Here is a 27,619-nt window from a genome sequence, read left to right as displayed (position 1 = left end):
AGAAAATACCTCCTGATACAAAGACCATATCCAGGCCCCAGTGCCAAAGAAACACCAGCAAGGAACAATATTAGTGACTCCACAAATATAGAAAACCCGGACTTCTTATAATTATAATACTCTGCCTCAAGTGCTATTCACTGTGATCCGATCTGTATCCTGCGCGATACTGATAAGCCATATCTGTCCAGTGTATCTATCAGTGACATCTACTCGTTCCCCTGTCCAACTTAGTAATACACGTGTAAGGTTGTTGCCTTGAGTTTTTGTGTTCTACCTCTCCTATTTGTCTAAGCTCCGATCTAGAAAGAGAGCCCAGCTACACACTAGGCGTTTACGGGACGGGAAGCATTACAGGCGGGTGTCGTCATGCCTTGGCGGTGTTCTGCTGTTACGGCAGGTATTTCAACATTCAGGTGGTTTGGCCATGTGGAGAGGATGGAAAGAGAGAGAGATACTAATGAGGAGAGTGTATGCGAGTGAGGTGGAGGGGAGAGAGGGAGGGGGAAGGCCGAGGATGAGATGGAGGGATGGAGTGGAGAGGTGAATGAGAGAGTTATATGAGAGCTAGGAGCAGCTCCGTGAAATGGCATTGGACAGGGCGACATGAAAGCGGTTTATGGCCACCCCTTGCAGGATTGAGGTGCCTGGCGATAAATAGAACAGGTAGTTTTTTGTATAGTAAGCGGCGAGTGCGGTTTTCGTATTTTAAGCGACAAATGCGGGTGTTTTAATATGGTGTCCAAAGTCACACGTCAGAGCCGAATAGCGGATAGAGCCCCTTTGTGCTGTAGAGCTCAGTGGGCAAGACCCACTACCCTCTTTTGTTGTACCGGTATAAGTACTCTATGCATTTACAACAATAATCGGTTGGTTCATGCTCTGTCTTGAATGTCGGCCGCATGGATCAGCTGCTACTGAGGTCTGTGGTACTGGGCCTTCAAAGAAGAAGAAGAAGACTAGAAGAATAGATTAGAAGATTTATATTTGGTCCACCGTGGAAATTTTAGTTTTGAATCAGCCATTCTGTTTTTTCAACACTTCCATCGTCACGCCAGTCTGCAATAAATCAACATACTGACGAGGTAAATAGCTGCAGAAAGTGATTCGCACGATCGTGCGAGAGGTCAGAACAAGGATGACGTTATCTCACAACCTGAGAGTTCTAAGAGGCTTGGGTCAAGCTGTTTTAAATCGGCCATTGTACAATTTCACGGCCCTGACAATACGAACTGGAAGAAGCTTTAGTGATGATGTAAAGATAAAGGATCCTTCAACCACCGTAGAGAAGCAAACAACGTACAGCAGTGCTCCAAAAAAGAGGCTTGGTAAGTTACAGCATTGTGATATATGATATTAAGCTACAACTGCAATTCAAGCAAGTTAAAGTGCATTTTATTAGTATCATCAGGTAAATTGGGTCTGGTTAGTACTTGGATGGGTGACCGCCTGGGAACACCAGATGCTGTTGGCATAACGTTCTCCCTACGTGTCAAGTGGGATTGGTGGAGGATTAGTGCCCCTCTCTGTAAAACAATTAACTCTAAGCCCTTGTCCACCCCGTTTGGGATACATGACGTCTGGCAATGAATGAATGAAATGAAATCAGGTAAATGTACACTTTATGTTAAAAAGCATCAAGACCTCACCAATTCATATTCCTCCAGTTTGTTTTCTGTATTTCTGTTGCTATTTCCTGGGTGGTAAATGACATTTTCCAGCAGAAAATTATCCCTATCATTATCGTCTCATTTCATAAAACGTACTCATGGTTGTTTCTGACATAGTGGAAGAATCCTACTCAGCATACTGAAAGGTGGATTTCGTTTCCTGATTTCTCAGCCAAAGGGTAGGGCAGGTTAAGTTAAATCATTAGGTACAGTTAACCCCTTCTTTACCGACCGCTCCCCCGAATGTAAACACTACGTTTACCCTCCCATACCGACCTGATAGCTCCCCCTCCCGTAGTGTGAGAGGTAGTGTATATTTTTTTCCACGTCGAAACTATTCACTCTTTGTGATTTGTTTGTATCCTGATGATCACATAAACCCCACATGATGTTTGTAATAAAAAAAGATTATAAAATAAATCATTACGGTACATAAGTTTACATGTCTTATGCTGAAGCAGTCACCCAGGTAACTACTGTATAAACTGGTTTGAAAATAATGTCCTGCACAGATGAATGGCTTACTTATTTACCTTGTAAGCTGAGCATGATGTGTGTGGACACATGTGATGGTGATGGCGACCTTGACCCACTTGTTGCCTTGAGTGCAGTGTCACTAAGCTTGCTACTAAGCTCCTCCTCCTCCTCACTCACATCAACCTTGCTATCATTTTCAGGATCACAGTCATCTACTGACACATCAGACACTGCTGCATCATCATCTGATACATCTAAATACAGTATGTATCCTCATGAGAAATAAACTCGTCACTATTGGAATCTGCCAGAGACGCCTGAGAGAGAAATATCCTGTACACCTTCTCTCATGGTCAAGTGCATGGTAACTGATTGTCTCTCTGGCAGGCCAAGGGATGTAAATTTTGCTGTATGTCAGCAGAAAATATAGTACGATATCTGTAGTAGAAATTATAAATAAAATAATGATTGGTCTAAAAGAGCTTACATCACAGACGAGTAAGCAAGCCATTGGTGCCACCGCAACTCAGTCATGACGTATCTTATGATGTCAGAATTCGTCAGAACTTCGTCACAGTCTTTGTTGTCAAAACACAGAGCTGTTGCTAACACGAGGTCCTCAGAAACTGCCTTACCGGGCTACCCTGAGGCCCATAAGCTGCCATTCACTAAAGGGTGTACCAGCGTACCACGGTAGCGGTTCCGGTGTCTCACGGATGTTAACAGGCAATGTACGGGGTTACATCAAAACACATTTTCGGTAAAGAAGGGGTTAAGTGGTAAAATTATTACAAGTTGCCAATACACCCCCCAGGTTGTGCAGTATATTTTTCTGTGTAGTTTTTGACAAGATTTGAGTGATTTTGACTTCCATTTTTGTTGGAAATTCTTCATTTTGCATCTTTTCTAGTCATGGACTTTGACTGGATGAGGAGGTGAAATGAAGCATTTTCAACAGAAAATGAAGACAGGAATCACTCAAATCGCATCAAAAACCACCAGAAAAATATACTGCACAACTGGTTAACCTAACCAAACAGACCTAACCTAACCAACAGAAAATGAAGGCAAAAATCATTCAAATCGCATCAGAAACCACCAGAAGAATATACTGCACAACTGGTTAATCTAACCAAACAAACCAAACCTAACCTAACCTAATCAAACCTGCTGCAGCACAATGCTTACCTTAGAGATACGATGGCCCAGGACAAGGGTCGTCTGGGTCGTTGTCATTTTCCAGGTGGTCTAAAAAAGTTCCTTTATACTGTAGACTGAAACACTGGAACCACAGTGGATCTGTTTCTTGGTTTTTGCATATCTCTTTTACCGACCACTGTACAACTGGTGTTTGTCTTTTCTAAATTTGCAAGGTTCCAGAAACTCAGGGCAAGTAACTTGAGAAGGTAGTACACCGTGTTTTCCCAAGAACTCAACGGCTTCCTCTGGTTGTGAGTGGAAACGCTTAATAACACGTAAATAATATCACACCTGGTGCACAGATCACGTCCTACCTCATCGGAAGCCATAGTGAGAAGGATTTGAATTTTCTGTCCAGAAGGAATCATAGAGCACATTTCAAATTGATTGGTAGAATACCATCATGTGACCAAAAGTATGCCTGTGAGTGGCTGAAACAGACATAGAAGACACATGCGCATCAGATGGAAGGAGAAACACACATACAAACGTACGCATTTTTTACACAGGCTGGCAGTCAAGATCCAAGGTGTGATATTTTGGGAAATTTTTATTAAATTCAGTATCTCGGTTATTATCGATTTGCGAATGAGGTTATGGGGTTCTTTAGCATTCTTAACCCCTACACCGCGGAGATGTTTTCGCCAATCCATACGCGTCCTGTGGGGATGTTCGCGCTCCGACTGAGTTTTTAAAAATATTTACCAAAAATCAGTTATTAACCCTAGAATATTATAATTACATATGCTTATGGCACATACCTTCGGCTTTCTCCTGGGTTGTTTGTTGAGCCTTCGTCAACAACCGTAGGACTTGTGGAGACTTCTGAATTTGGGTAACTAAGTCTCCACTTTACACTTCCCAACATCCTGTAATATGATTACCACAGCCTGATATTATCACTAGAAACACTATTCTATGATATTCAAATAGTGTGGAATCCATACTCCAAAAAAAAAACACTGTGAAAGCAATGTAAATTACGAGCACGTAAGAGCTTCCAACCCGTCCTCGTTCTCTGCTGGTATTCTGTCATTTATTATTCATAAAAACACTCACACTTTATATTCCTATTACATTATAACATATATATCTGCAGTATTTATCCATAAGTTTCCTTCAGTAATAGTAGTTTATTGTCACTGTAGGCATTCACTTTCTCTTTCAGTAAAATACGTAGAGAGCCAAGATTTCACTTTCACTGTCATAACTTCAAGTATTTGTACTCATATTCTTATATTACTAATTATTTACATTTTCTATTGTATTTTCAATATTTACACTTCTATTTTACTTACACTATGTTATGCACTGTCACTTGCAGTAACTTATAAAACTATATTACACAGTTTAATGATATTTACATCCATTGCTTTCACTTGCTATTTACACATTTACATTTTCCACTTGCAGTTTTAGAACTGCTTCAGGCTGTGGTAATCAAAGAAGCAGGTTACGCAGAGTGGAACCTGTCACTCAGCGCACTGCCAAGAGGTGCGTTTGTGCTCAGATGTGCGTCTGGTGGTATGTGCACACACCTGGCACCTGCAGATCGCAGCCTTCCTTTTCGTTATGGCAGGCATTTGCACCAGTCTGTGCCGATCCATGTATGCCCTCTGCTCAAGTCTGTCAGGAAGGCTAACAGAATGATGCATTGGAGCTGCATCTGTCACCCTAACCATATCTCTCAAGCAGCTGCTGAACACAAGTCCTGGCAAACAACCTCAGGGAGAAGGACTTGGGTGGCTTTACCTTCATCTTGTACAGGATGAAGGCGTTCAGCATCGTCATGTCAGTGAGATGCAGAAAAACTTTCCTGTACCACCTAGCATTCTTCCTGAGGCAGTCGATCTCTCCAATCATCATGTCGGACTTCACCACCAGCCGCATGTTGATATTATTGTTGATGACAGCATCAGGTTTCCTCATAGGTTCTCCTGTCCTACGGTCGACCTTTCCACTGTCTTTCAGTTCCCCCTTGTGTACGGTGGTGAGCATGTGCACGACCCTCTTGTCATGTCACCGTATTGCCAGCATCTTCTCAGACTTGCGTAGGTGCACGTCTCTTCACTGTGAGTTTCCTGCCTCAGGGAATTTGGGGAAGTTGGCACGATTGCTCTTCACAGTGCCGCAGGAGCCGATGCCATGCTCTGAAAGGTATTTAGCAAGTTTCGGTGCTGTATTGTAGTTGTCAGTATACAGCACATGATTCCCACCAAAATACCTTTCAAGCAGCACTTTCACTACACAGCCTGAGAAGCCAAGGGGGTGTTTTTCTTCCAGATCGACAGTGCTGGCTGAATAGATGACGAAGTCAAGGATGTACCCTGTCTTACAGTCGCAAAGTACAAAGAACTTGATTCCAAAGCGATGACGTTTGCTTGGAATTTACTGTACAAAGAAGAAAGCATACAATGAATGGATGAGAAATAGGGGCGTGGAAGAAGTTGAGAGGCGGAAGAGAGAGTTATATGTGGAAAGGAAGAGAGAGGTGAAAAGATTAGTAAGAGAGAGTAAGAAGAGAGTGGATGAGGAATTTGGAAGGAATTTGAGTGTAAAGTGGAGGGACTGTAAGAAAATGTTCTGGAGAGAAGTGAAAAGAGTAAGACAGGGTGGAAGTGAAGTTAGCAGGGGAGTGAAAGATAAAAATGGTAGATTACTAGTGGAGAAGGGAGAAAAAGTGAGCAGATGGAGAGAACACTTTAAGGAATTGTTGAACGTAGAGGATGGAAGTAATGCGAGTATAAGTGGCTGGGGAATGACTGGGAGAACTAGGGAGGTGAGAAGACAGGAAGAAATCAGTAGGATAGAAGTTGTGGAAGCAATGAAGAAAGTTAAATTGGGGAAAGCTCCAGGAATTGATGGAGTGTGTGGTGAAATGCTGAAGCATGAGGGAGAGATAGTAGTAGAATGGATGTGGAAGATGTGCAGATTGGCCTGGGAGGAAGGTAGAGTCCCGGAGGATTGGAAGTCAGGTATAATTATTCCCTTGTACAAAGGAAAAGGGGAAAAAGAAGTGTGTGGTAATCATAGGGGCATTTGTCTTCTTAGTATAATAGGAAAAGTGTATGGTAGGATACTTATAGACAGAGTTAGAGAAAGAACAGAGAAATTAGTTGGAGAAGAACAGGGAGGCTTTAGGAAGGGAAGAGGTTGTGTAGATCAGATGTTCATTCTTAGATCTTTAGTGGAAAAGTTTCTAGAGAAGGGAAAGAAGTTGTATGCGGCTTTCATGGATTTGGAGAAAGCATATGACAGGGTGGATAGACAAGGATTGTGGAAAGTGTTAAGAATATATGGAGTAGATGGGAAGTTGTTGAATGCTGTGAAGAGTATGTACGATGGTGCGAAGGCTGCAGTGCGTGTGGATGGTGAACTAAGTGAATTTTTCTCTTTGAAAGTTGGTTTGAAACAGGGATGTGTCATGTCTCCATGGTTGTTCAATCTGTACATGGATGGGGTAATAAAAGAGGTACAAGGTAGGGTAGTGGATGTTGGAGTGGCCCTGGTGAGAGAGGATAGTGTTTGGAAACTCCCTGTACTGTTGTTTGCAGATGATACTGTGTTGTTGAGTGAAGACGAAGGGGAGCTGCAAGGCTTGGTGGATGAGTTTGGGAGAGTGTGTAAGAAACGGAACCTAAAGGTGAATGTAGGGAAGAGTAAAGTGATGGTCTTTGAGAGAGGTGAAGTCAGTGAATGTACAGCGAGGTTGGATGGTGAGGAATTGGAAAATGTGAGTACGTTTAAGTATTTGGGTAGTGTGATGAGTAAGGATGGAGGTTTGGAGGGTGAAGTGCTTGAAAGGGTACAGCAGGGAAGAAAGGTTGCTGGTTCCTTGAAAGCAGTGATAAGAAACAGGGAAGTGAGCATGGAAGTAAAAAAGTTACTACATGACAGTATTGTGATACCAACTCTAACGTACGGAAGTGAAGCTTGGACATTGTTGGAAGGACACAAGTCAAGAGTGAGAGCAGTGGAAATGAGTTATTTAAGAGGAGCCTGTGGAGTCACGTGGAGAGACAGGCTGACGAATGAGGATATAAAGGAGCGTTGTGGTGTGGATGTGGATGTGATAGGAAGCGTTGTGAGGAACACACTGAGGTGGTTTGGCCATGTGGAGAGGATGGAGGGTGAAAGACTGACGAAGAGAGTGTATATGAGTAAGGTGGAGGGTGGAAGAGGGAGGGGGAGACCGAGGATGAGATGGAGGGATGGGGTGGAGAGGTATATGAGAGAGGGGGGTGTGAGTTGGGAGCAGGGCAGTGAAATGGCGGGGGACAGGGCGACTTGGAGGCGATTTGTTTGTGGCCACCCCAAACGGGATTGAGGCGTCTGGCAATAGATAGATAGATAGTACTGTACAAACCTAAGACATCCTCTAAACAAAACCAAGGATTCGTCTATGACAACCTTCGGAAATGGGTGGAAGAATGACATAAATTTATCCTTCATTCTGCTCAGAATCTCCCGGATCTTCCAGAGTGGGTCAGTCTGGGAAGGTACATCATTGTTGGTGAAGTGTGGGTTTCCCATGATGTTCCGAAAGTAATCTCTGGCCATGTACTTATTGAAGGTGGGTGAGGGTAGTAAGGGGTCCATGGACCAGTAATTTTCCAACTCATGCTTCTTTGAATGTGGCCTGAGAAGGATGAGGGTGAAGAACACATACCGGTACAGCTCCTGCACTCCAAGCACGGTACACTGTTGCATCTTCACTGCACCTGCACCACTTGCAGCACGTTGTGACTCTTACCTGTTGGTCTCATCACATATGTGCTGCATGACTTCGTCATCGAGGAAGGCCAAAAGGAAGTCCACACACTCAGCATTCTTGTCAAGAGTGAAGGCAGGCTGTATCCCTGAGGAACTCGCGTCAAAATGGAGTTGTTCAGAGTCGAAAATCGGAACCTTCTGTCCACACAAAGGCGTCCAGGGTTCCCTCTCGTGGCAGTGTAGGGAGGGTGAGGATGGAGGGTGGCTGTGAGGCAGAATGGGCTGTTTCAAGGTCACTCTGACTGACCCTAGGTTGCCTTGTAGCACTAGCAGCCCTTATTCTAGTTGCTACTGTACTTTTACGAGTCAGGGATTTACCTTTTCCCCTACGGACTGCCCTCACTGTAGGTGCAGGTGGAGACTCCGACGACGAAGACTCAGAAGATAATTCTGCTGAAGAGGAGGAAGAAATTAGTGAAGTGGGACTGAGAGAGCAGGGAGGTGATTCACCTCGGGATTCATGGTGGGCTGGGTCACGCGGACCATAGTTCCCGGGCTAACCCGCCTCCTCTTCACTCCCTTCCCAAATTCCTTCCCTTGCTGCACTAAGGGCTCCTTTCCCTTGGAGCTAGGACGAACTTGGGACACTGAAGCACTCGTACTTGGAGTTTCTGTCACGATTTCCTCCCCAGGGTCATCACACGATTCACCCGAAGGATCAGAGTCACTATCCATCATTATCATAGATAATTCTGCCAGTTCGCGTTCCACTGCTGAGTCAGTCCTTTACTGCTTCCCACACGAGTTTTTCTAGGAGTAGAGGTCACAGGGCCCTTTGCAATGGGCGTAGAAGCGGCAGAAATGGCGGGGCGCGAGTGCGACATGATTTCACCTCAGAGGACGACAAGGAACCGAATGACGTGGCATATATGGGCAGCCAAGGGTTGACAAGGTCAGTAGAGTGACAACTGCTAATTTATATGTTATGAAATGATTGGAAGGAAATCTCGACAATACATAAAAAATTAGGTAGTTCCAGGCGAATGTAAATATCACTTAGGCTTCTCCCTTCCTTTCTTATATATATTTTTATTACGAGAATAGATTATACGGCATATTTCAAGGGGAAATTACCAGGGAAAATTAGTGAACGAATGCACTTGAGGTGTTGTCAGGTGATAATTAGCCAATTCCAGGTGTATGGCACTATCACTTACCTTATTTCTTTTTTGTATATATTATTTTGTATAAGAATAGGGCATAGGGCTTATTTCAATGGATGAAATCAGTGGAAAATTCCGGGGAAGGTTTGCTTAGCACAGCGCGGCCAGGCAGGCGAGAGGAGAGGGTAATGGAGGGAGGGAGTCAAGAACTGGAAAAAATGGCTAAATGGATGGGAGTACAGATGACATTAGGAGCTCTGACTATTGTTGGACACTGGCAGGACTGATTGATGATACAAGCCACCACTTGAAAGCCCGGGAGAATTCAAAATAGCACAATCACAAAAGTGACGCCCTGCAGTATGATCCATTGCGCCCGAGCGTCACGAATGTGACACCCCGCTGTCAAGGGATTAATTATTATACTATGCATTTATAGTGGTAGTATCCCTGAACTGCATATTGGCAACTTGTATAATAATACCAGTTAAGCTAGGTTAGGTTAAGTTTAGTTAAGCACTTATGTTACGGGTCCCATCAGCCATTATGCTAACAAATCATGCGGGTTGAGACAGCGGAACATAGTTAATAATAATATGGTAACATTTTTAACAAGAAACATCTGTTTAGCAGTCCAGAAATAATCATTTAATAAGAGTGTGGAAACATTTTTAACATGAAATGTCTATTTGCCACTCCAGAAATGATAAGAAAAATATAACAGACTATCAAGAAGAAGAAGAGCTGATTTGATAAGGTGCTTATACTGCATTGAGTAAAGCGTATGTTTACCCATCGCTATTTTCAGTGAAACTACAGGAGAGCTTCCAAGGTGTGTGCAGGATATTTACCGAAGAAATATATGCAGCATGTGATGTGGTGTGTGGGAGGAAGAGAAGACGGAAGGGGGTGCAAGGAACAGCATGGTGGACTAAAGAGGTGAGACGGGCTGTGGCACAAAAGAAGAAAGCATACAATGAATGGATGAGAAATAGGGGCGTGGAAGAAGTTGAGAGGTGGAAGAGAGAGTTATATGTAGAAAGAAAGAGAGAGGTGAAAAGATTAGTAAGAGAGTGTAAGAAGAGAGTGGATGAGGAATTTGGAAGGAATTTGAGTGTAAAGTGGAGGGACTAAGAAAATGTTCTGGAAAGAGGTGAAGAGAGTAAGACAGGGTGGAAGTGAGGTTAGCAGGGGAGTGAAAGATAAAAATGGTAGATTACTAGTGGAGAAGGGAGAAAAAGTGGGCAGATGGAGAGAACACTTTAAGGAATTGTTGAACATAGAGCATGGAAGTAATGCGAGTATAAGTGGCTGGGGAATGGCTGGGAGAAGGAGGGAGGTGAGAAGACAGGAAGAAATCAGTAGGATAGAAGTTGTGGAAGCAATGAAGAAAGTTAAATTGGTGAAAGCCCCAGGAATTGATGGAGTGTGTGGTGAAATGCTGAAGCATGGGGGAGAGATAGTAGTAGAATGGATGTGATCATGTGGAAGATGTGCAGATTGGCCTGGGAGGAAGGTAGAGTCCCGGAGGATTGGAAGTCAGGTATAATTATTCCCTTGTACAAAGGAAAAGGGAAAAAGAACTGTGTGGTAATCATAGGGGCATTTGTCTTCTTAGTATAATAAGAGAAGTGTATGGTAGGATACTTATTGACAGAGTTAGAGAAAGAACTGAGGAATTAGTTGGAGAAGAACAGGGAGGCTTTAGGAAGGGAAGAGGTTGTGTAGATCAGATATTCATTCTTAGATCTTTAGTGGAAAAGTTTCTAGAGAAGGGAAGGAAGTTGTATGCGGCTTCAAGGATTGTGGAAAGTATTAAGAATATATGGAGTAGATGAGAAGTTGTTGAATGCTGTGAAGAGTATGTATGATGGTGCTAAGGCTGCAGTGCGTATGGATGGTGAACTAAGTGAATTTTTCTCTTTGAAGGTTGGGTTGAAACAGGGATGTATCATGTCTCCATGGTTGTTCAATCTGTACATGGATGGGGTAATAAAAGAGGTACAAGGTAGGGTAGTGGATGTTGGAGTGGCCCTGGTGAGAGAGGATAGTGTTTGGAAACTCCCTGTACTGTTGTTTGCAGATGATACTGTGTTGTTGAGTGAAGACGAAGGGGAGCTGCAAGGCATGGTGGATGAGTTTGGGAGAGTGTGTAAGAAACGGAATCTAAAGGTGAATGTAGGTAAGAGTAAAGTGATGGTCTTTGAGAGAGGTGAAGTCCGTGAATGTACAGCGAGGTTGGATGGTGAGGAATTGGAAAATGTGAGTACATATAAGTACTTGGGTAGTGTGATGAGTAAGGATGGAGGTTTGGAGGGTGAAGCGCTTGAAATGGTAGAAGAAAGGTTGCTGGCTCTTTGAAAGCAGTGTTAAGAAACAGGGAAGTGGAGATGGAAGTGAAAAAGTTACTACTTGACAGTATTGTGATACCAACTCTAACGTATGGAAGTGAAGCTTGGACGTTGTTGGAGGGACCCAAGTCAAGAGTGAGAGCAGTGGAAATGAGTTATTTAAGAGGAGCCTGTGGAGTCACTTGGAGAGACAGGCTGACGAATGAGGATATAAAGGAGCGTTGTGGTGTGGATGTGGATGTGATAGGAAGCGTTATGAGGAACACACTGAGGTGGTTTGGCCATGTGGAGAGGAGGGAGGGTGAAAGACTGATGAAGAGAGTGTGTGTGAGTGAGGTGGAGGGGGGAAGAGGGAGGGGGAGGCTGAGGATGAGATGGAGGGGTGGGGTGGAGAGGTATATGAGAGAGGGGGGTGTGAGTTGGGAGCAGGGCAGTGAAATAGGGGGGGGAACGTGCCACGTGGAAGCGATTTGTTTGTGGCCACTCTAAACGGGATTGAGGCATCTGGCAATAGATAGATAGATATACATATATATATATATATATATATTATATATAGCACGGGCCGAACAGGGTAGTACTCCCAAGGGGAATGGGAATGCTGGTGATAGGGAGAGCTGGAGCTCCTGTGTCACTAGCTATCTAACCATCTTCCTTTGCTGACCTTTTCAGTGTGACAGTAACATGGAGAGTAGACCAGCATACTCTCCCAAACATTTCCTCTAATTATCTATGCACTACACCACATGCACTTTACATTTCACACAACGTATCCCACTACGTTACAGGGGTTGGCACCAGCAAGGGCTTGCGGCCAGAAAACTTTGCCCCCGCTACCTAGTGGCGGACCTCTGGGGGGAGGCGTGGCGGGGGTTCCGCCAGCATAGATCATGGGTCCAGGGCGAGATGGGTCTCAGGCTTGTGCCAGAGGGTACAGGGCATTGCGGTTCCCAGGCTGCCGCTTCCGCCCAATAGAGAGGGGCCCGAACCTGGGAGTAGCGCCCCAGGAGGCTTCCCTATCAGTGGGTGTATAATGGCGGGATAGTTGCAGTGCCAAGATGCGCTTGGAGGGTGTCCCTGCAGCTGTCCTGGCAGGGTGCCCCGAGGCCACTACCACAGCCACTGTTAAGCTGGTGGGCTAGGGGTCCCAGATCCATTGCCTGGACCTGGGAATGTGCAGTGAGTGGGACCTGTGCTGTGTCTGTCCCCCTTTATTAATACTGAAGATGACAAAACAAAATAAGTTTCAAAGCAAGCCTGAGGACAGTAAATCACCCATGGGGATGAGGGTGGGTTCATGGAATGTGGGACGTTTGAGGGGAAGAGCAGGGGAAGTCGTTGAGGCATTCAGCAGGAGGTGGGTGGATGTGGCGTGTTTGCAGGAAGTCCGGTACAGGGGTGGATCAGCCAGAAAGATTGTTGGGAAGGACTGTTGCTATAAGTTGTTTTGGGAGGGGGGGACAGACGGATATGGAGGTGTTGGTGTGATGGTTGCGGAGAAATGGGTGGGATATGTTATGAATGTTTTGAGAGTAAGCGATAGGATATTGGTAGTGAAAAATCTGTTGGGAAGAAAGATAGCTGCAATTATATCGGCATATACTCCACAGGCAGGATTGGATGAATCAGAGAAAGATAGATTTTGGAATGATTTAATACGTGTAGTGGGTGGTATGCGGGATGATGAGATAGTGATTTTGGGAGGGGACTTAAATGGTCATGTAGGTGAAGCAGCACAAGGTTATGAAGGAGTGCATGGGGGATGTGCGTATGGTCTAAGGAATGCGGAAGGGGAAAAGATACTCGAGTTTGGGGAGGCAACGGACATGATTGTGTGCAACACATATTTTAGGAAAAGAGACAGTAGGTTAATTATGTATGAGTCTTGGGGAAATAGCAGTCAGATAGATTATTTTCTGGTTAGGAGGGCCAATAGGAGGTTAGTGAGGGATGTTAAAGTTATAGGAAGTGAGGAATGTGTGCAGCAGCACAAACTATTGATTTGTGATATGGTGCTTAAAGAACAAGTGATGAAAAAGAGGATATATGTACCTAGGAGGAAAATATGGAAGCTGAAAAACCAAGTAGTAAGGGATACCTTCTATAGCGAGTTGAGGAGAGTGGTGGCTGAACAGGTAGCTGTAGACAGAGGTGTTAATGAACAGTACAGAGCCCTCAAGAACAATTTCTTGAGAGTTACTGATGTAACATGTGGCTGGACAAGAGGACCACCAAGACATAAAGTAACTTGGTGGTGGGATGAGGGTGTAGAAGCTGCAATTAAGGAGAAAAGAAGGCTTTTCCGGGAATGGAAGAAAGGTGGTAGCAAAGAGGAATATCTGGCTGCCAAGCGGAGGGCTAGAGGAGAGGTATACAGGGCAAAGTCTTAGTCACAGAGACAATTACATGATAACCTAAATCATGGGGAAAGGAAAAATATATTTAGGGTGGCAGGTCAAGTTAAGATGGATAATCGTGATATCATAGGTGAGCAGTGTGTGAAGAATGATGAAGGAAGGGTAGTGGTGAACAGTGAGGATATTAAAGGTGCATGGAGAGAGCATTATAACCAGTTGTTGAATGAGGAGTTTGACTGGGACAGGGAAGGTTTGGAGCCAGCATATCCAGTGTCTGGCCCTTGGCCTTTGATTGATACTGCTACTGTGAGTGAGGCAATAGGCAGGATGAGGGTGGGGAAGGCAGCAGGTGTGTCTGGGTTGACTGCCGAAATGTTGAAGGCCTCAGGCAATATAGGGGTGAGTTTAGTCACTGACCTGATAAATAGGATTATTTATGAGTGTGTTGTCCCAGATGATTGGCGGAAGAGTGTAATTGTAAATGTGTATAAAGGGAAGGGTGATGCCCTGGAAAGAGGAAATTATAGAGGTATAAAGCTTTTAGATCAGATAATGAAGGTAATGGAGAGAGTTTTAGAAGGTATGATTAGAGAAAGAGTGAATATTGATGAGATGCAGTTTGGGTTTATGCCAGGTAGGGGGGCCACTGATGCCATATTCATTGTTTGACAGCTTCAGGAAAAATATATTGGTAGGAGAAGGGATCTTTATTTTGTTTTTGTTGATTTGGAAAAGGCCTTTTACAGAGTCCCTAGAGAGGTGGTGAAGTGGGCAATGAGAAAGCTTGGCTTGGAGGAGTGGCTGGTTAGGGTGGTTATGGCCGTGTATGTGGGTGCTCACACCCAGGTGAGAGTGAATGGAGATTTGAGTGATGAGTTTTCCGTGAATGTTGGTGTGCATCAGGGGTCAGTCTTGAGTCCCATGTTGTTTATCATGGTACTTGAAGCCCTTTCACGTGACTTTAGAAACGGACTCCCGTGGGAGTTGTTGTATGCTGATGATTTGGTGTTGATTGCAGAGAATGAAAGGGAGGCGGAGGAAAGGTTTAGGAAGTGGAGAGATGGTATGGGGCAAAAGGGTTTAAGGGTAAATGCAGATAAAACAAAATTGATGATATCTAGGGTTGGTGGCGGTACTGTCAAAGACGAATGAGAGTGGCCATGTGCAGTTTGCCACAAGGGCATGGGAAGTAATTCCATCTTGTGTGGTGTGTGTGATAAATGGGTGCATAAGAGATGTAGTGGTATCAGAGGTAGACTGCGAGATAATGCTGATTTTATGTGTACGGCGTGCCTGGGTGAGCAGGTGGAGATTGTCAGACGTGAAAGGATTGAACTTGCTGGTGAATCTCTTGAGTGTGTGGAAGAGTTTTGTTATTTGGGAGACATGTTGTGTGCCGGAGGTGGGGCTGGAGCTAGCTCTGTGGCTAGGGTGAAAAGTGGTTGGAAGAAGCTCAGGGAGCTCTTGCCTCTCCTAACATTGAGAGGGCTCTCCCTACGTGCTAAGGGGTCTTTGTATGGAGCATGTGTTAGGAGTGTAATGCTGTATGGCAGTGAGACCTGGGCAGTGAAGGAGGAAGATATTCGCCGGCTCAGACGTACAGAAATGACAATGATTAGGTGGATGTGTAGTGCGTCCCTGCGTCTAAGGCCTGGAGGGGCTGGGTTTACAATGGAAGAGTTGAGAGGTAGGATGGGACTGGAGTGTATTGGTGTTTTGATTAGGAGAGGTTAATATTGGAGGTGGGGTTATGAGGGGTAGACCGAGAAAGACATGGCATGAGGTCATTAAGTGTGATCTTAGGGTTAAGGGACTGAACAGGGAGGCTGCAATGGATCGTGCAGCGTAGAAAGCCGCCATTAGGTGATCAAGGCCGACACATGCAAGCATGTTGGAGCCTTTAAAAACGATATATATATATATATATATATATATATATATATATATATATATATGTGTGTGTGTGTGTGTGTGTGTGTGTGAATATATATATATATATATATATATAAATAAATGGATATATATATATAAAAATATATGTATATGTATATATATGTGTGTGTGTGTATATATATAAATATATATATATATACATATATATATATATATATATATATATATATATATATACACCCACCACAAATTGACTTAGGACCTACACAGAATTGCTGTGGGAAAGTTGTCCGTCTTTGCTTTGTGTTTCCACCTCTACCAAGTGAATTTTTTGGGCAAGAAGTAACTGGCAACTCCTTTGGTGTTGGCAGGAGGTAGTGAAACACTCAGCACGTCAGTGCTTGCCCAGAAGCGAGAGTGGGAACATATGTTCCCGTCGCTCCAAGCCAGCACTTCCCTCTTTTTTCATATGTATTATTGTTTGCTCTGTTATTTTCCTAGAGTCTAGTTGTCATGCCTGGAAAGTACTGCTCAGGGAATAAGAGGGTCCATATCATTGCATGGAGGCAGGATAATGTCCCTATCAACACGATTTGTGAAAGTACTGGAATGGCAAAGTTGACCGTCATGAAGGTTCTTGCTGCAGCCACCTGATGTTGTACCAGAGCACAAGCATCGTGGTTGAAAGAAGAGGACAACTTCCAGAGGTACAGATACGTTTCTGAAGAGGGAGCAATCAAGAATACTTGACTGACAGCAGCAGAACTGAAGAGAATGCATCCCTAGCTGTTACAAGATGTCTTAATTCAAAATATCCAACACCGTTTGTAGAAAGAGCTGAGTTTGCCAAGCCACACCACAGCCAACAAACCGCTTCTCACTGACCGCATGAAGAAATACCGCATTCAGTTTTCCAAGAAATATGCACACTGGTCATCGGATGAGTGGAGAAAAGTTGTGTTTTCCGATGAAAGCACATTTCAAGTGTTCCAGGTGCATTCTGCCAAGGTTCATCGCCCTGCCTCCCGTAGTCGATATGACTCTGTTTACACGGTGCCAACTCTTAAGCAGCCACAATCAGTAATGGCATGGAAGTGTTTCCCAGGTGAAATGGGAAGGGGAGGCCTCTACTTTCTTCCTAAAACCTTGATGATGAATAGTGGCCAGTACATTCAAGTTCTGAAAGATCATTTGTTAAACTCTTTTGCTATTCATGGGCGTGTTCATGCACAATTCAGCTCCATGTCACAGGTCAAGAAAGGTGACAAAATGGTTTCAGGATAATCGGACTGAGGTCCTCAACTGGCCTGGCAACAGTTCGGATCTAAATCCGATAGAAAACTGCTGGGCAAAGATGAAGAAAATCATGGCAGAGAAGATGACACCCAATCTGGACAACCTGAAGACTGAGCTGACAAATGTTTGGTGCATAGATAATTCCTTAGATTACTTTAGAGATCTAAGTGACTCCATGCCGAAACGTATCCAACTGGTCCTGAAAAACAAGGAGACATTATTTCATATTAAGGAATGGCATTTCATGAACAAACATTGTGATACACTCTGATTTCCGTGTTTTTTAATACCTCGTGGGGGAAGGTCCTATTTCAATTTGCGGTAGCTTTATATATATATATATATATATATATATATATATATATATATATGTGTGTGTGTGTGTGTGTGTATATATAAATATATATATATATGTGTGTGTGTGTGTGTATATATATAAATACATATATATATATATATATATATATATATATATATATATATATATATGAGGCCGCACATGCGAGTTTGTACCAAGCGCCACCCAAGCCGATCATGTGTTTTCATGTTATGTCACTATTTTGAACCTTCTTTTATATCCCAGGCATGTCGCTTGCTACAATTTTGAACTAGACATAAGGTTGAAAGTCCTCCAAAATACAACACTGAAATCGATTTGTGAGATGAGGGTGGGTGACAGACCGCCAACACGGCAAGTTTGTGCCAAGTGACACCGACAGGATGAGTCACTGCCAATCCACTTGCTATACACTGTTAGCTATTGTTAGCATCTAACAATTGTTTTGAATATAATTTTAATTTATGTACCAGATTATTAAGTAAATTTTGCAAATGCTCTGACATGGTAAATAAGGTCAATATTGTTTCTCATTAACTCAGAAACTTTTATGCTAATGATGTGGCTACGTGCTGTTTTCAGCGTTTCCAGCGCATGCTGTTGGCAGTACTGCGAAGGCCCAGTTTTGCCTCGCATGTCATTCTCCGCGTACAAAAGCTACACTTTTCCTTTTGTGTGTGTGTGTGTGTGTGTGTGTTCATTGTGCTCTTAATGTCTTCTGATAGTGAGTATGTTGATGACCCTACCACTGGGCCTTCAGGGGTGCAAGAGAGCTGCCCTGCTGAAGGCTCCAAGTCTTTTAAAGTGGCTGTTTTTTACACCCATAAAGCTCGCCCTGGTCTTAGTGTGGCTGCTTTGGAGAGCAGTGATAGTCATAGTGATGATGATGATAATGGTGCAGCTAGTGTGCTGTTATGTGAGGATGTTGATGATGGTGATATGGCTCCTGGTGCCATAGTTCGTCGTGGTGAAAGTGATGGGGTTCTTGTGATGATAGTGATGACGCTGGTGATAATGGTGGATGTGTGGCACTACATGAGGGCACTGGGTGTGGTGATAATGTACGTGGTGGCCTAGTGCATTATCACCACCCCCTAGTGTATATTTGATGTTTTTTTGTCTATTAACAACTATGTATTGAATGATTTTGTTATCATGAACTTTGAGTGAAAATTCTGTTGCACTTGGAAAACAGGTGTTTTCTCTTGCTCTAATTGGTTTATCCAAAATCTGTTTATATATTCTTAATCTACATCCTTTCCTCTTTACTATGTTTTTTTAATCGATTCTCTAGCTTTATTAATAACGGAGTTATACTTCGTTGAAGTTGTATACTATAAATCACCGATTTTTGGCATTTCGAAATAAAATAATTTCGTATATTTGCGTATATTATTTTCAGTGACTAACAATATGGGTATATTCGGCATACTTTACCCTTCATTATGGTCTTTGAATGAAGTCTCTAGCTTTAAAAACAACGGAGTTATGATCGTTTCAATATTTGCAAACTTTAAACGCGATTTCTGGCTTTAAAAAAAAATGTCGCTTGGTACAAACTCGCACGCACGGCCTCATATACAGGTAAGCCCTTAATTCACGTGAACTTTTTTCACACGATTTTGGTTATCCACGAATTTTTCGTACAATAATTAAAACATAAAATTATTGAATTCAAATAAATGATTTTAATATACAAGAGAAATAAATAAAATATAAAAATGCCTACCTGATGCCTGTGTGCATACATATATGTATGTGTGTGTGTGTGTGTGGAAGGTCGGTCCACACAGTCAGTTTGAATCCGACGGTCGAACCATGCATGACTCGCGAATCGTTATTTGTGGCTTATTTTTCTGCCTTCCAGTGATTGCTTGCCTTGTCTGCCAACCTGGGGCCTAAGCATAGTGCTAGTGATGCATGTGGTAACACACCCAAACGGACTCATAAAGTGATGTTGCTGACAGAGAAAGTTAAAATGTTGGACAAACTTAAGGGAGGAATGTCGGCGACAATTCCCCATCAGGACGATTCCCTGTCATTTATTTACATACCAGTTTATTTAGCAAGTACAGTACACTAGTTTTTTACTTATATGAGATATAAAATCTGCCTGAAAATTAGTTATTAAAGTATTAATTAATCATTAATAAGTATAATTATAGAATGACGGAATCGTCCATGTTTTGATGGTGAATTGACTTCATGGTGAATTGTCTCTGAACGTGTGTTTGGGGTGAGTCAACTGTTCTTACAATAAAGAAGATAGAACATAGCATACGGGAGTCAGTGAGGGCTAGTGCACCAGACTGTGCGAAAGTGTCTTCACTTACGCCTGTGAACTGGCTTGGAACCGTATGTTTGGGGTGAATGAGTCAACTGTTTGGACAATAAAGAAGGCAGAATGTAGCATATGGGAGGCAGTGAGGGTTTGTGCACCAGACTGCTGAAGTTTCTCCATCGATGCTTGTGCTTGTCAGGTTTCAGTGTTAAATTTCTTACGTTTTTGTTGTTTTTTATACTTTATGCTAGTTTATAAGGTGTATGTAATGCATAAACAGTATTATTCAGATGTAATATACTTAGTAGACATGCGTAATTATGTGCATACAAGGGCAGAATGTATATGCAAATTTACCACATACTTGAAGGGTCTGGGAATGTAACCCTCGCGTGAATTAAGGGCTTACCTGTATATATCTATCTATCTATAGCCCGACGCCCTAATCCCGCAAAGGGTGGCCGCAGACAAAACGCCTCCAAGTCACTCTGTCACCCACCATTTGACTACCCTCCCCCCAACTCACCCCCCCCTCCCTCATATACCTCTCAACTCCATCCCTCCACCTCATCCTCGGTCTACCTCTCCCTCTCCCTCCCTCCACCTCACCTACATACACCCTCTTAGTCAGTCTTTCATTCTTCATTCTCTTCACATGTCCAAACCACCTCAGTGTATTTCTCCTAATCTTCTCAACCACATCTACATCCACCCCACAACGTTCCTTCACTTCTTCATTCGTCAACCTATCCCTCCACGTCACTCCACATGCTCCTCTCAAGTAACTCATTTCCACTGCTCTCACTCTTGACTCGTTTCCCTCTTGCAAGGTCCATGCCTCGCTTCCATACGTCAGGGTAGGGATCACAGTACTATCATGCAGTGACTTCTTAACTTCCATACTGACCTCCCTATTTCTCATCACTGCTTTCAGTGTACCAACGACCTTCCTTCCCTGCTGTACCCTTTCATGCACTTCATCCCCCAAGGTTCCATCCTTACTCATCACACTACCCAAGTACTTGAATGCACTCACATTCTCCATATCCTCACCATCCAACCTCACTGCACATTCTGTGACTTCATTCCTCTCAAACACCATAACTTTACTTTTGTTTACCTGTATATATATATATATTTATATCACACACACACACACACACACACACACACACACAGATATACCCAGGTTTAACGATGCAATTGGTTAGGTAAAAACCCGTCGTTATGAGGGGTATTGTATGTCGGGGTAGATTTAACATGTAAAGTAATGGGATGCATTTTTCACCCTTGGCTTTTCCCCCCAACCAAATCCAAAACCCACCCAGATGAGCCCAAAAACAAGTTTAAAGCTAATATAAATGGCCTAACAGCTGTAAAAGAAGCTAACCTAAGCCTAGCACCTTTAAAGAACTCCCTAAAACTAACAAATAAAATCTGAATATTGTCAAATATAAGTCGGAAAAAAATCAAGCTTAGTAAACTCTACTCCAAAACGACAGTGTTCACCCCACCTATGGCTAAAACACATTTCTCTTAGTCTAAAAACTGTTTATAAATCAACCTAAACACACAAGTTTAGTCTAAAATATGATCATGATAGGTAAAAAAAAAAGTAATTAAAATGGGGTTTGGCCATCGTTAGGTGGGGTATGGTGGTATTTCTACCCCCATCATTAAGCCTGGGTATCGCAGCTAGAAATATCGTATATCGAGGTATACTTGTAAATATATGTATATATACACTCAATCCTTGTAAATCGCATGTTCATAAATCACGGATTCGTAAATCACAGCTAGGTGACCGTCAGACTGCAGGCAACCTTAAATCACTGTTAAGTCATGAAAATCACGGATCTAGGCACCCAAGTGGGCCTTTTCCGAGGAGAATTGTAAACTGCGGCATTCAAATTGAAAATCGCGACCCAACAACCAATCACCGCGCGTCCCTGATGGCATATGTGCATACTAATGCCGCCATGTTGTTGTTGTTGTTGTTGTCCCTCCAGTCCGCACACTACGGACTGGCGCCATGGAGTATGAGAGCTAACTGCCTTTTTTGTGCAACTTTCCCCCGCCTCCTACCTGCCATGGCCCCTCCCGACCCCCCAGTGAAGTGCTGTAAGCAGTATGGCGTCAGGAAGCTGCCGCAGTTGTTGTACAGTCAACGTTTGGAGCTCATTTGTTGTGTTGAGAGGGGAGAGAAGTTTTCAAAGCTGGCAAAAGAGTTTGGGAAGAGCAAATGCTGAGAATTTCTGAGTTCTTCCCAACACCACCCCACTCCATTCACTTAACCAATTTCATCATAGGATTAAGGTGAGATCCCTTAACATGGCTTATTTCTATTTCATACATGCACTGAATATTCCTAAATTTGTATGTTTGTGTTTGGTGGTGCCTAGATAGGTGTAGGTAGGGTGCTGTGGGGGCGGGTTGGCCAAAGTCCAGACCCAAATTAATTTTTCACATAGGAGTTATTATTCATAAATCACGAAATTCGTAAATCATGGCAGTGGTCCAGACCCAAATTGCCGCGATTTACGAGGATTGAGTGTAATGTGTATATATATATATATATATATATACAGTAATCACTCCAATATCCGGAGTAATAGAGCCATTGGTAGGTCCGGTTATTGGTTTCGTCCGGATATTGGGCCCCAGCTTATGGACTTGTACTTATGGACCCTAACTCAGAGAAACACCTATACAACTCCCTCTGGACATGCATAGCACTTATTTAACACCCAAATCACATCAATAAGGCATATAAATGACTGAAATAAATGCAAAAGAAACATAAAATGAGGGTTTAGAAGTATGTTCATACATTAATAAACATTCTGGTACTTATGGACCCTAACGTAGCCTAACTCAGAAAAACACATTCCTACTGCTCATGCATGAGGTAAGTATAGTATGGAAAAAAGTACAGTATGAAACATTCTGGTAAGTATAGTATGGAAAAAAGTACAGTATGAAACATTCTGGCTACTTACAGCAAGTCCCTGGCCACCTTGATGAATAACCGCCTCCTCTCGGACTCTGACAGTAAGAACGATTTCCTGAAGCCCTTGCAGTACACTCTTCCTGAAGTCTTGCACTGAACTTAGTCAGTAACACACAGAAGTCCGTTCTCTTCACATTGTTTACTTTAGTGCAAATAATGTTCCAGTTTAATTTTGTGTTGCACATTAACTTTTCCCAATTTTTTTTTATTTTCCAAAGCCAAAACAAAGAAGTTTATTTACGTTAAATTTTGTTTCCACTGAGTCTATTCTCTCAACTCGAAAACCTTAACACAACACACCATTTTTTTCACTGCACAACACTCATAACTCATGTGTGGTCTAGTGGAGAAGTTCTTGCTGTTTATTCACAGTCAGAGTCCGAGAGTATCACTGGCAGGCGACCAAGGGGTGCATCGCTGGGTCGTGGTGATGGCGTACCCACTGCAGAAGACTCTGAGGAAAGCCGCAAACTCACGTCGAGCGGTGACTCCACTGTGGCTGATGTGCTGGGCTGTGGCTCGGAGCATGAGGGCCTGTCTTGGAGAGGCAACGGAGTGGAGCCAGGGCTTGGCACAGCGGGGGTCACGGGCCTGAAAAAACTGTCAATCGTTGACTGACGCAATGACCGACGATTCTGGCGATTGATGATGCGCTGCCTGAAAGCACGCACTTCCTCCACGAGTCCCAAGGGCCCCATCTCGCTGTCGCAGTCCGGGTGTTCCAGGTAGTCTAGGACGAACTCTAGATGTTCCCAGAGTGCGCTCAGCTTGGGGATGGCTGGAGTAGTGTCCTGCTGAGAGGAGTCCACATCATCGTCGCCTTCGTCGTCGGAATCTTCAAGTTCGGGACTGACACCAGCAACCGAAGACGTGATCTCGATATCAGACGACGTCTGATACCCAGGATCGCCCTCATCGTCGTCCAACCACTCACGAACATCGTCCACATCAACAACGTCGCCGTGCGTACGTAGCCGTGCATGGAAGTCATCCACGTCAAACTCAAGAAAATCGTACTCCACATCCGTTCCGAGAAGCAGACGAGACCAACCATTTTCAAGAGTCTTCACAGGGACTTCCTTCCATGCACTAGCCCAGTTGTACAGTACAGACGATGTTGTAGCGGTGAAGGTTTTCCAAAGTCCGCTTGCCTTGTGGGTCACGTCCTTCCCTGCGCTCGTCCTCATCCTTGAGAACAACCACCACCTCGTCCAGGAACTTCCGACGGTACAGTCGCTTTGTTGCCACGATCACTCCTTGGTCCATTGGTTGAATGAGAGCAGTCGTATTAGGTGGCAGAAACATGCACCTATTACGGCCATTTTCAGCAACCAAGTCCTTGTCGCACGGGTGGGCAGGTGCATTGTCGAGCAGAAGGAGAGCCTTTACCTGGTCGCGCGAGATTCCCAGTGTCTTCGTCTGGTACTGGATGACCTCCTTGACGAAGTGACGGTGAAATCACAGCTGTGAACACTGCTTTCAAAGAATGGTATCAGACGAGAGGAAGGACATCCATCACCCCACGAAGGCACCGAGGCTGCTTTGCGCGGCCAACAACAACGGGCTTAAGCCGGTGCATGCCATTAGCACTGGCACAACACAAAGCAGATATCCGTTCCTTAGAAAGCTTGCGGCCAGGTACACGCTTCTCCGTCTCCTTGGCTAGAGTGTTCGTTGGCAGCGAGCGATAGAATAGGCCAGTTTCGTCTGCGTTATAGACTTGACCAAGAGTGAGGCCCTCCCTGTCGATCAAGCTTTTCACCTTGTGCCGAAACTCGTCAACTCCATCCTCGTTAGCGTCCAATGCTTCGCCATGTGCTTTACGGTTAGTAAGGCCATGTCGCAACTTGAACGCGAAGAGCCAACCCTCGGATGCCTTGAAGTCTAGGGCGTCGTGAAGCCTTGCAAACTTCTCAGCAGCAGCCTTCAGCTCCGTTCCACGTACCATCACACCAGCTGCACGTTGCTGTCGGTACCAAACCGACGTGGATCGGTCGATTTCTGCAAACTTGGGGGTAAACATAACCTTCCTTTCCACGTTGCGTTTGCTTCGCGACGAGAAGTCAGCCGTGTACTGCATGAGTTTGTCTCGGGAACGTTTGATATCGAACAAAGTCGACCGGGCCAGGTTGTACTCGCGGAGAATGCGGGAAGAAGACCAACCCGCATCAACTTTCTCCAATATCTCCCTCTTCTTTTCCAGAGTCAACACCACTCTCTTCCTTTTCTCAGGTGGCGGGGCCATCATCACACACACTAAGAGGAGGCCCGAGAGCAGCAGGAGGCCTTGCAGCAAGTATGGCACCACCACAAAAGCGAGCACGTGGGCAGCCATTGCGAAGAGCGTAGGTCCAGTCGCGGTGAGAGACAGGCGGGAAGTGGGGAGGATGCAGCGGCGCTCTATTGGACGTTGGAGGAATGACGAACCAAAACAATGCTCTCCCGCGGCGCGCGCGGCAAGTTCAAATTACGGATGGCAAAAAAATCGATTAAAAAAAAATTTTTGGGGGGGTTTTCGGACCATTTTGGGAATGTTGGATCCCAGGACGATAAGGTCCGGGTAGTGGGGATGTTCGGTTATTGGGCGTCCGGATATTAGAGTGATTATATATATACATATATATATATATATATATATATATATATACAGTAAAACATCTACAACTTGGCATAATACATGTGCAAGCCTTGCCAAGTTGTAGGGATGAACTTTAAGTTCCCCCTCAGCACACATACCCAAAAAAAAGGAAAAAATGGAAAAAAATTAAAAGTTTTTATAATAAACTGTAAAAACTGCCTTACCATGATTCCTTGCAGTTGTAGGGTGTATTCCAGGCATGGAGGAGGACTTTTGGTAGTTTTTGGAGGTGTTAGGGGGGCTCAAGATTGCACACCTTTACTGTACTGTACTTGACACTGTACACTATGTAAAGCACAATTAACACTATAAAGGAGTAGACTGTAGCACCAGTCGAGCAGGGCAGTACTCCCGAGGTGGATGGAAAGCTGATGACGGAGTGCTGGAGCTCCCGTTTCATCAGCCCTCAGGACTAGTTCCTGACCATCCCCCTTTGCTGAACTTTTTCAGTGTCTCAGTTACACAGAGTAGGCCAGCATGCTCTCCAGTACAAATTTCTCTAACTATCTACACCAAACTACATGCACAGTACACACCACATTTCCTATTCTAAATTCAACAAAAATGGCGTCTTTTAATCAAGCCTCGGAGTCCCCAGGGGGGGGGGACCATAAATGCCCCCGCCATCTGCCCCTCTCCCGGTGACGACTTGAGGTGCCTGGAACCACTGTCTGACTCTCTTCTTCTTCATTTCTGCAACATTCGCGGCCTTTCCTCTAACTTTCGCTCTGTTGAGCACCACCTCTCCTCCTCTAAACCTCACCTTCTTTTTCTAACGGAGACTCAGTTGTCTGAGGCAACTGACAGCAAACCCTTTTCTGTATCTTCCTACTTTCTCTATACTCATTTCAAAGCCAAAGGTGGCTGTTGTGTATACATACGCAACGACTTATCTTGCTCTCGTGTTCCTGAACTTGTTTCTTCTGAATTCTCCACACTCTGGCTTCGGCTTTCCTGTCATTCTCTGACTAAATATATCTGTGCTGTTTACTTATCCCCTAATTCTACTGACTATCAAAAATTCTTCGACTATCTTACTTCTACGATGGAACACATTCTGTCCATTTCTCCATTCTCTGAAATCTCCATTCTTGGAGATTTCAGTGTTCACCACCACCTTTGGCTCTCCTCTCCTTTCACGGATCCACCTGGTGAACAAGCCTACATCTTTTCTATCCTTAATGACCTAGAGCAGCTTGTACAGCACCCTACCCGTATCCCTGACCGCCTTGGAGAGAGCTCCAACATACTTGACCTCTTCCACACAACTAATCCTATCACTCCGGTACGGCCTGTGGACCCTCCAGGGAAACGTCGTCTGTGGCATTTTGGAGCTGCGGACTGGGAGGCCCTCAGGCAGTACTTCTTTGATTTTCCCTGGAATGATTATTGCTTCCATGGCCGTGAGCCATCTGAGTGTGCCTTGCGCATTACGGAGGTTATTCTCTTGGGCATGGAAGCATACATTCCTTTCTCATATCCTTTGACTAACGCAAGAAAGCCTTGGTTTAATCACGCTTGTTCTAATGCTGTCCGCAACAAGGAGAAGGCCTTCAAAAGGTACCGGAGCCAACCCACCCCTGAATCACATCATCTTTACGTTTCTGACCAGAATCGTGCTAAGTCTGTTCTTCGCTCTACTAAAAATAATTTCATCCATACTAAATGCTCTCAACTCTTCAACTCGAATTCTTCCCACTCCTTCTGGCACCTTGCCAAAAATCTTTCAAACAACTTTACCTCATCATCCTTCCCTCCTCTTTTCTACTCTGATGGTTCTGTAACTATTTCTTCTACTGATAAAGCAGATCTCTTCGCACAGACTTTCTCCTCCAATTCCACCTTAGACGATTCCGGTGCTGTTCCTCCATCACTTCCCCCCTCTGACTTCCTCATGACTGACATGAAAATTTCTTCAGTTGATGTATTTTCTGCCATCACTGGCCTCAGTACTAACAAGGCATATGGGCCTGATGGGGTCCCTCCTGTTGTTCTCAAGAACTGTGCTTCTGTGCTTACACCCTGCCTAGGCAAACTCTTTCGCCTTTGTCTGTTAACTTGTACCTTTCCTTCTTGCTGGAAGTTTGCTCTCATTCAGCCAGTCCCAAAGAAGGGTGACCACTCCCAACCCTCCAACTATCGTCCAATTGCTTTAATGTCCTGTATTTCAAAAGTTTTCGAGTCAATTCTTAATAGAAAAATTTTAAGGCATCTTTCCTATCACAACCTTCTT

At 44.1% G+C, this 27,619-nt stretch overlaps 1 protein-coding gene across 1 annotated transcript in view; it reads left to right on the top strand.

Moving 5' to 3' along the window:
* The first annotated feature begins 959 nt into the window (after nt 1-959).
* LOC145394191 (UPF0389 protein CG9231) overlaps nt 960-27,619 on the top strand; it is an 87,217-nt gene continuing 60,557 nt past the window's right edge. The window contains exon 1 of the mRNA XM_080268175.1: nt 960-1,328. Within this exon, the coding sequence (XP_080124301.1) occupies nt 1,139-1,328 (190 nt within the window). The 5' untranslated portion in view covers nt 960-1,138. The remainder of the gene's footprint in view (nt 1,329-27,619) is intronic.

Source organism: Coenobita brevimanus, chromosome 26 (assembly GCF_032717465.1).
Source record: "Coenobita brevimanus isolate Jiangsu-jjx chromosome 26, ASM3271746v2, whole genome shotgun sequence".
Taxonomy (NCBI): Eukaryota; Metazoa; Arthropoda; class Malacostraca; order Decapoda; family Coenobitidae; genus Coenobita; species Coenobita brevimanus.
Note: the sequence above shows the minus strand (reverse complement) of the source record. Positions and strands in the feature narration are given on the sequence as shown.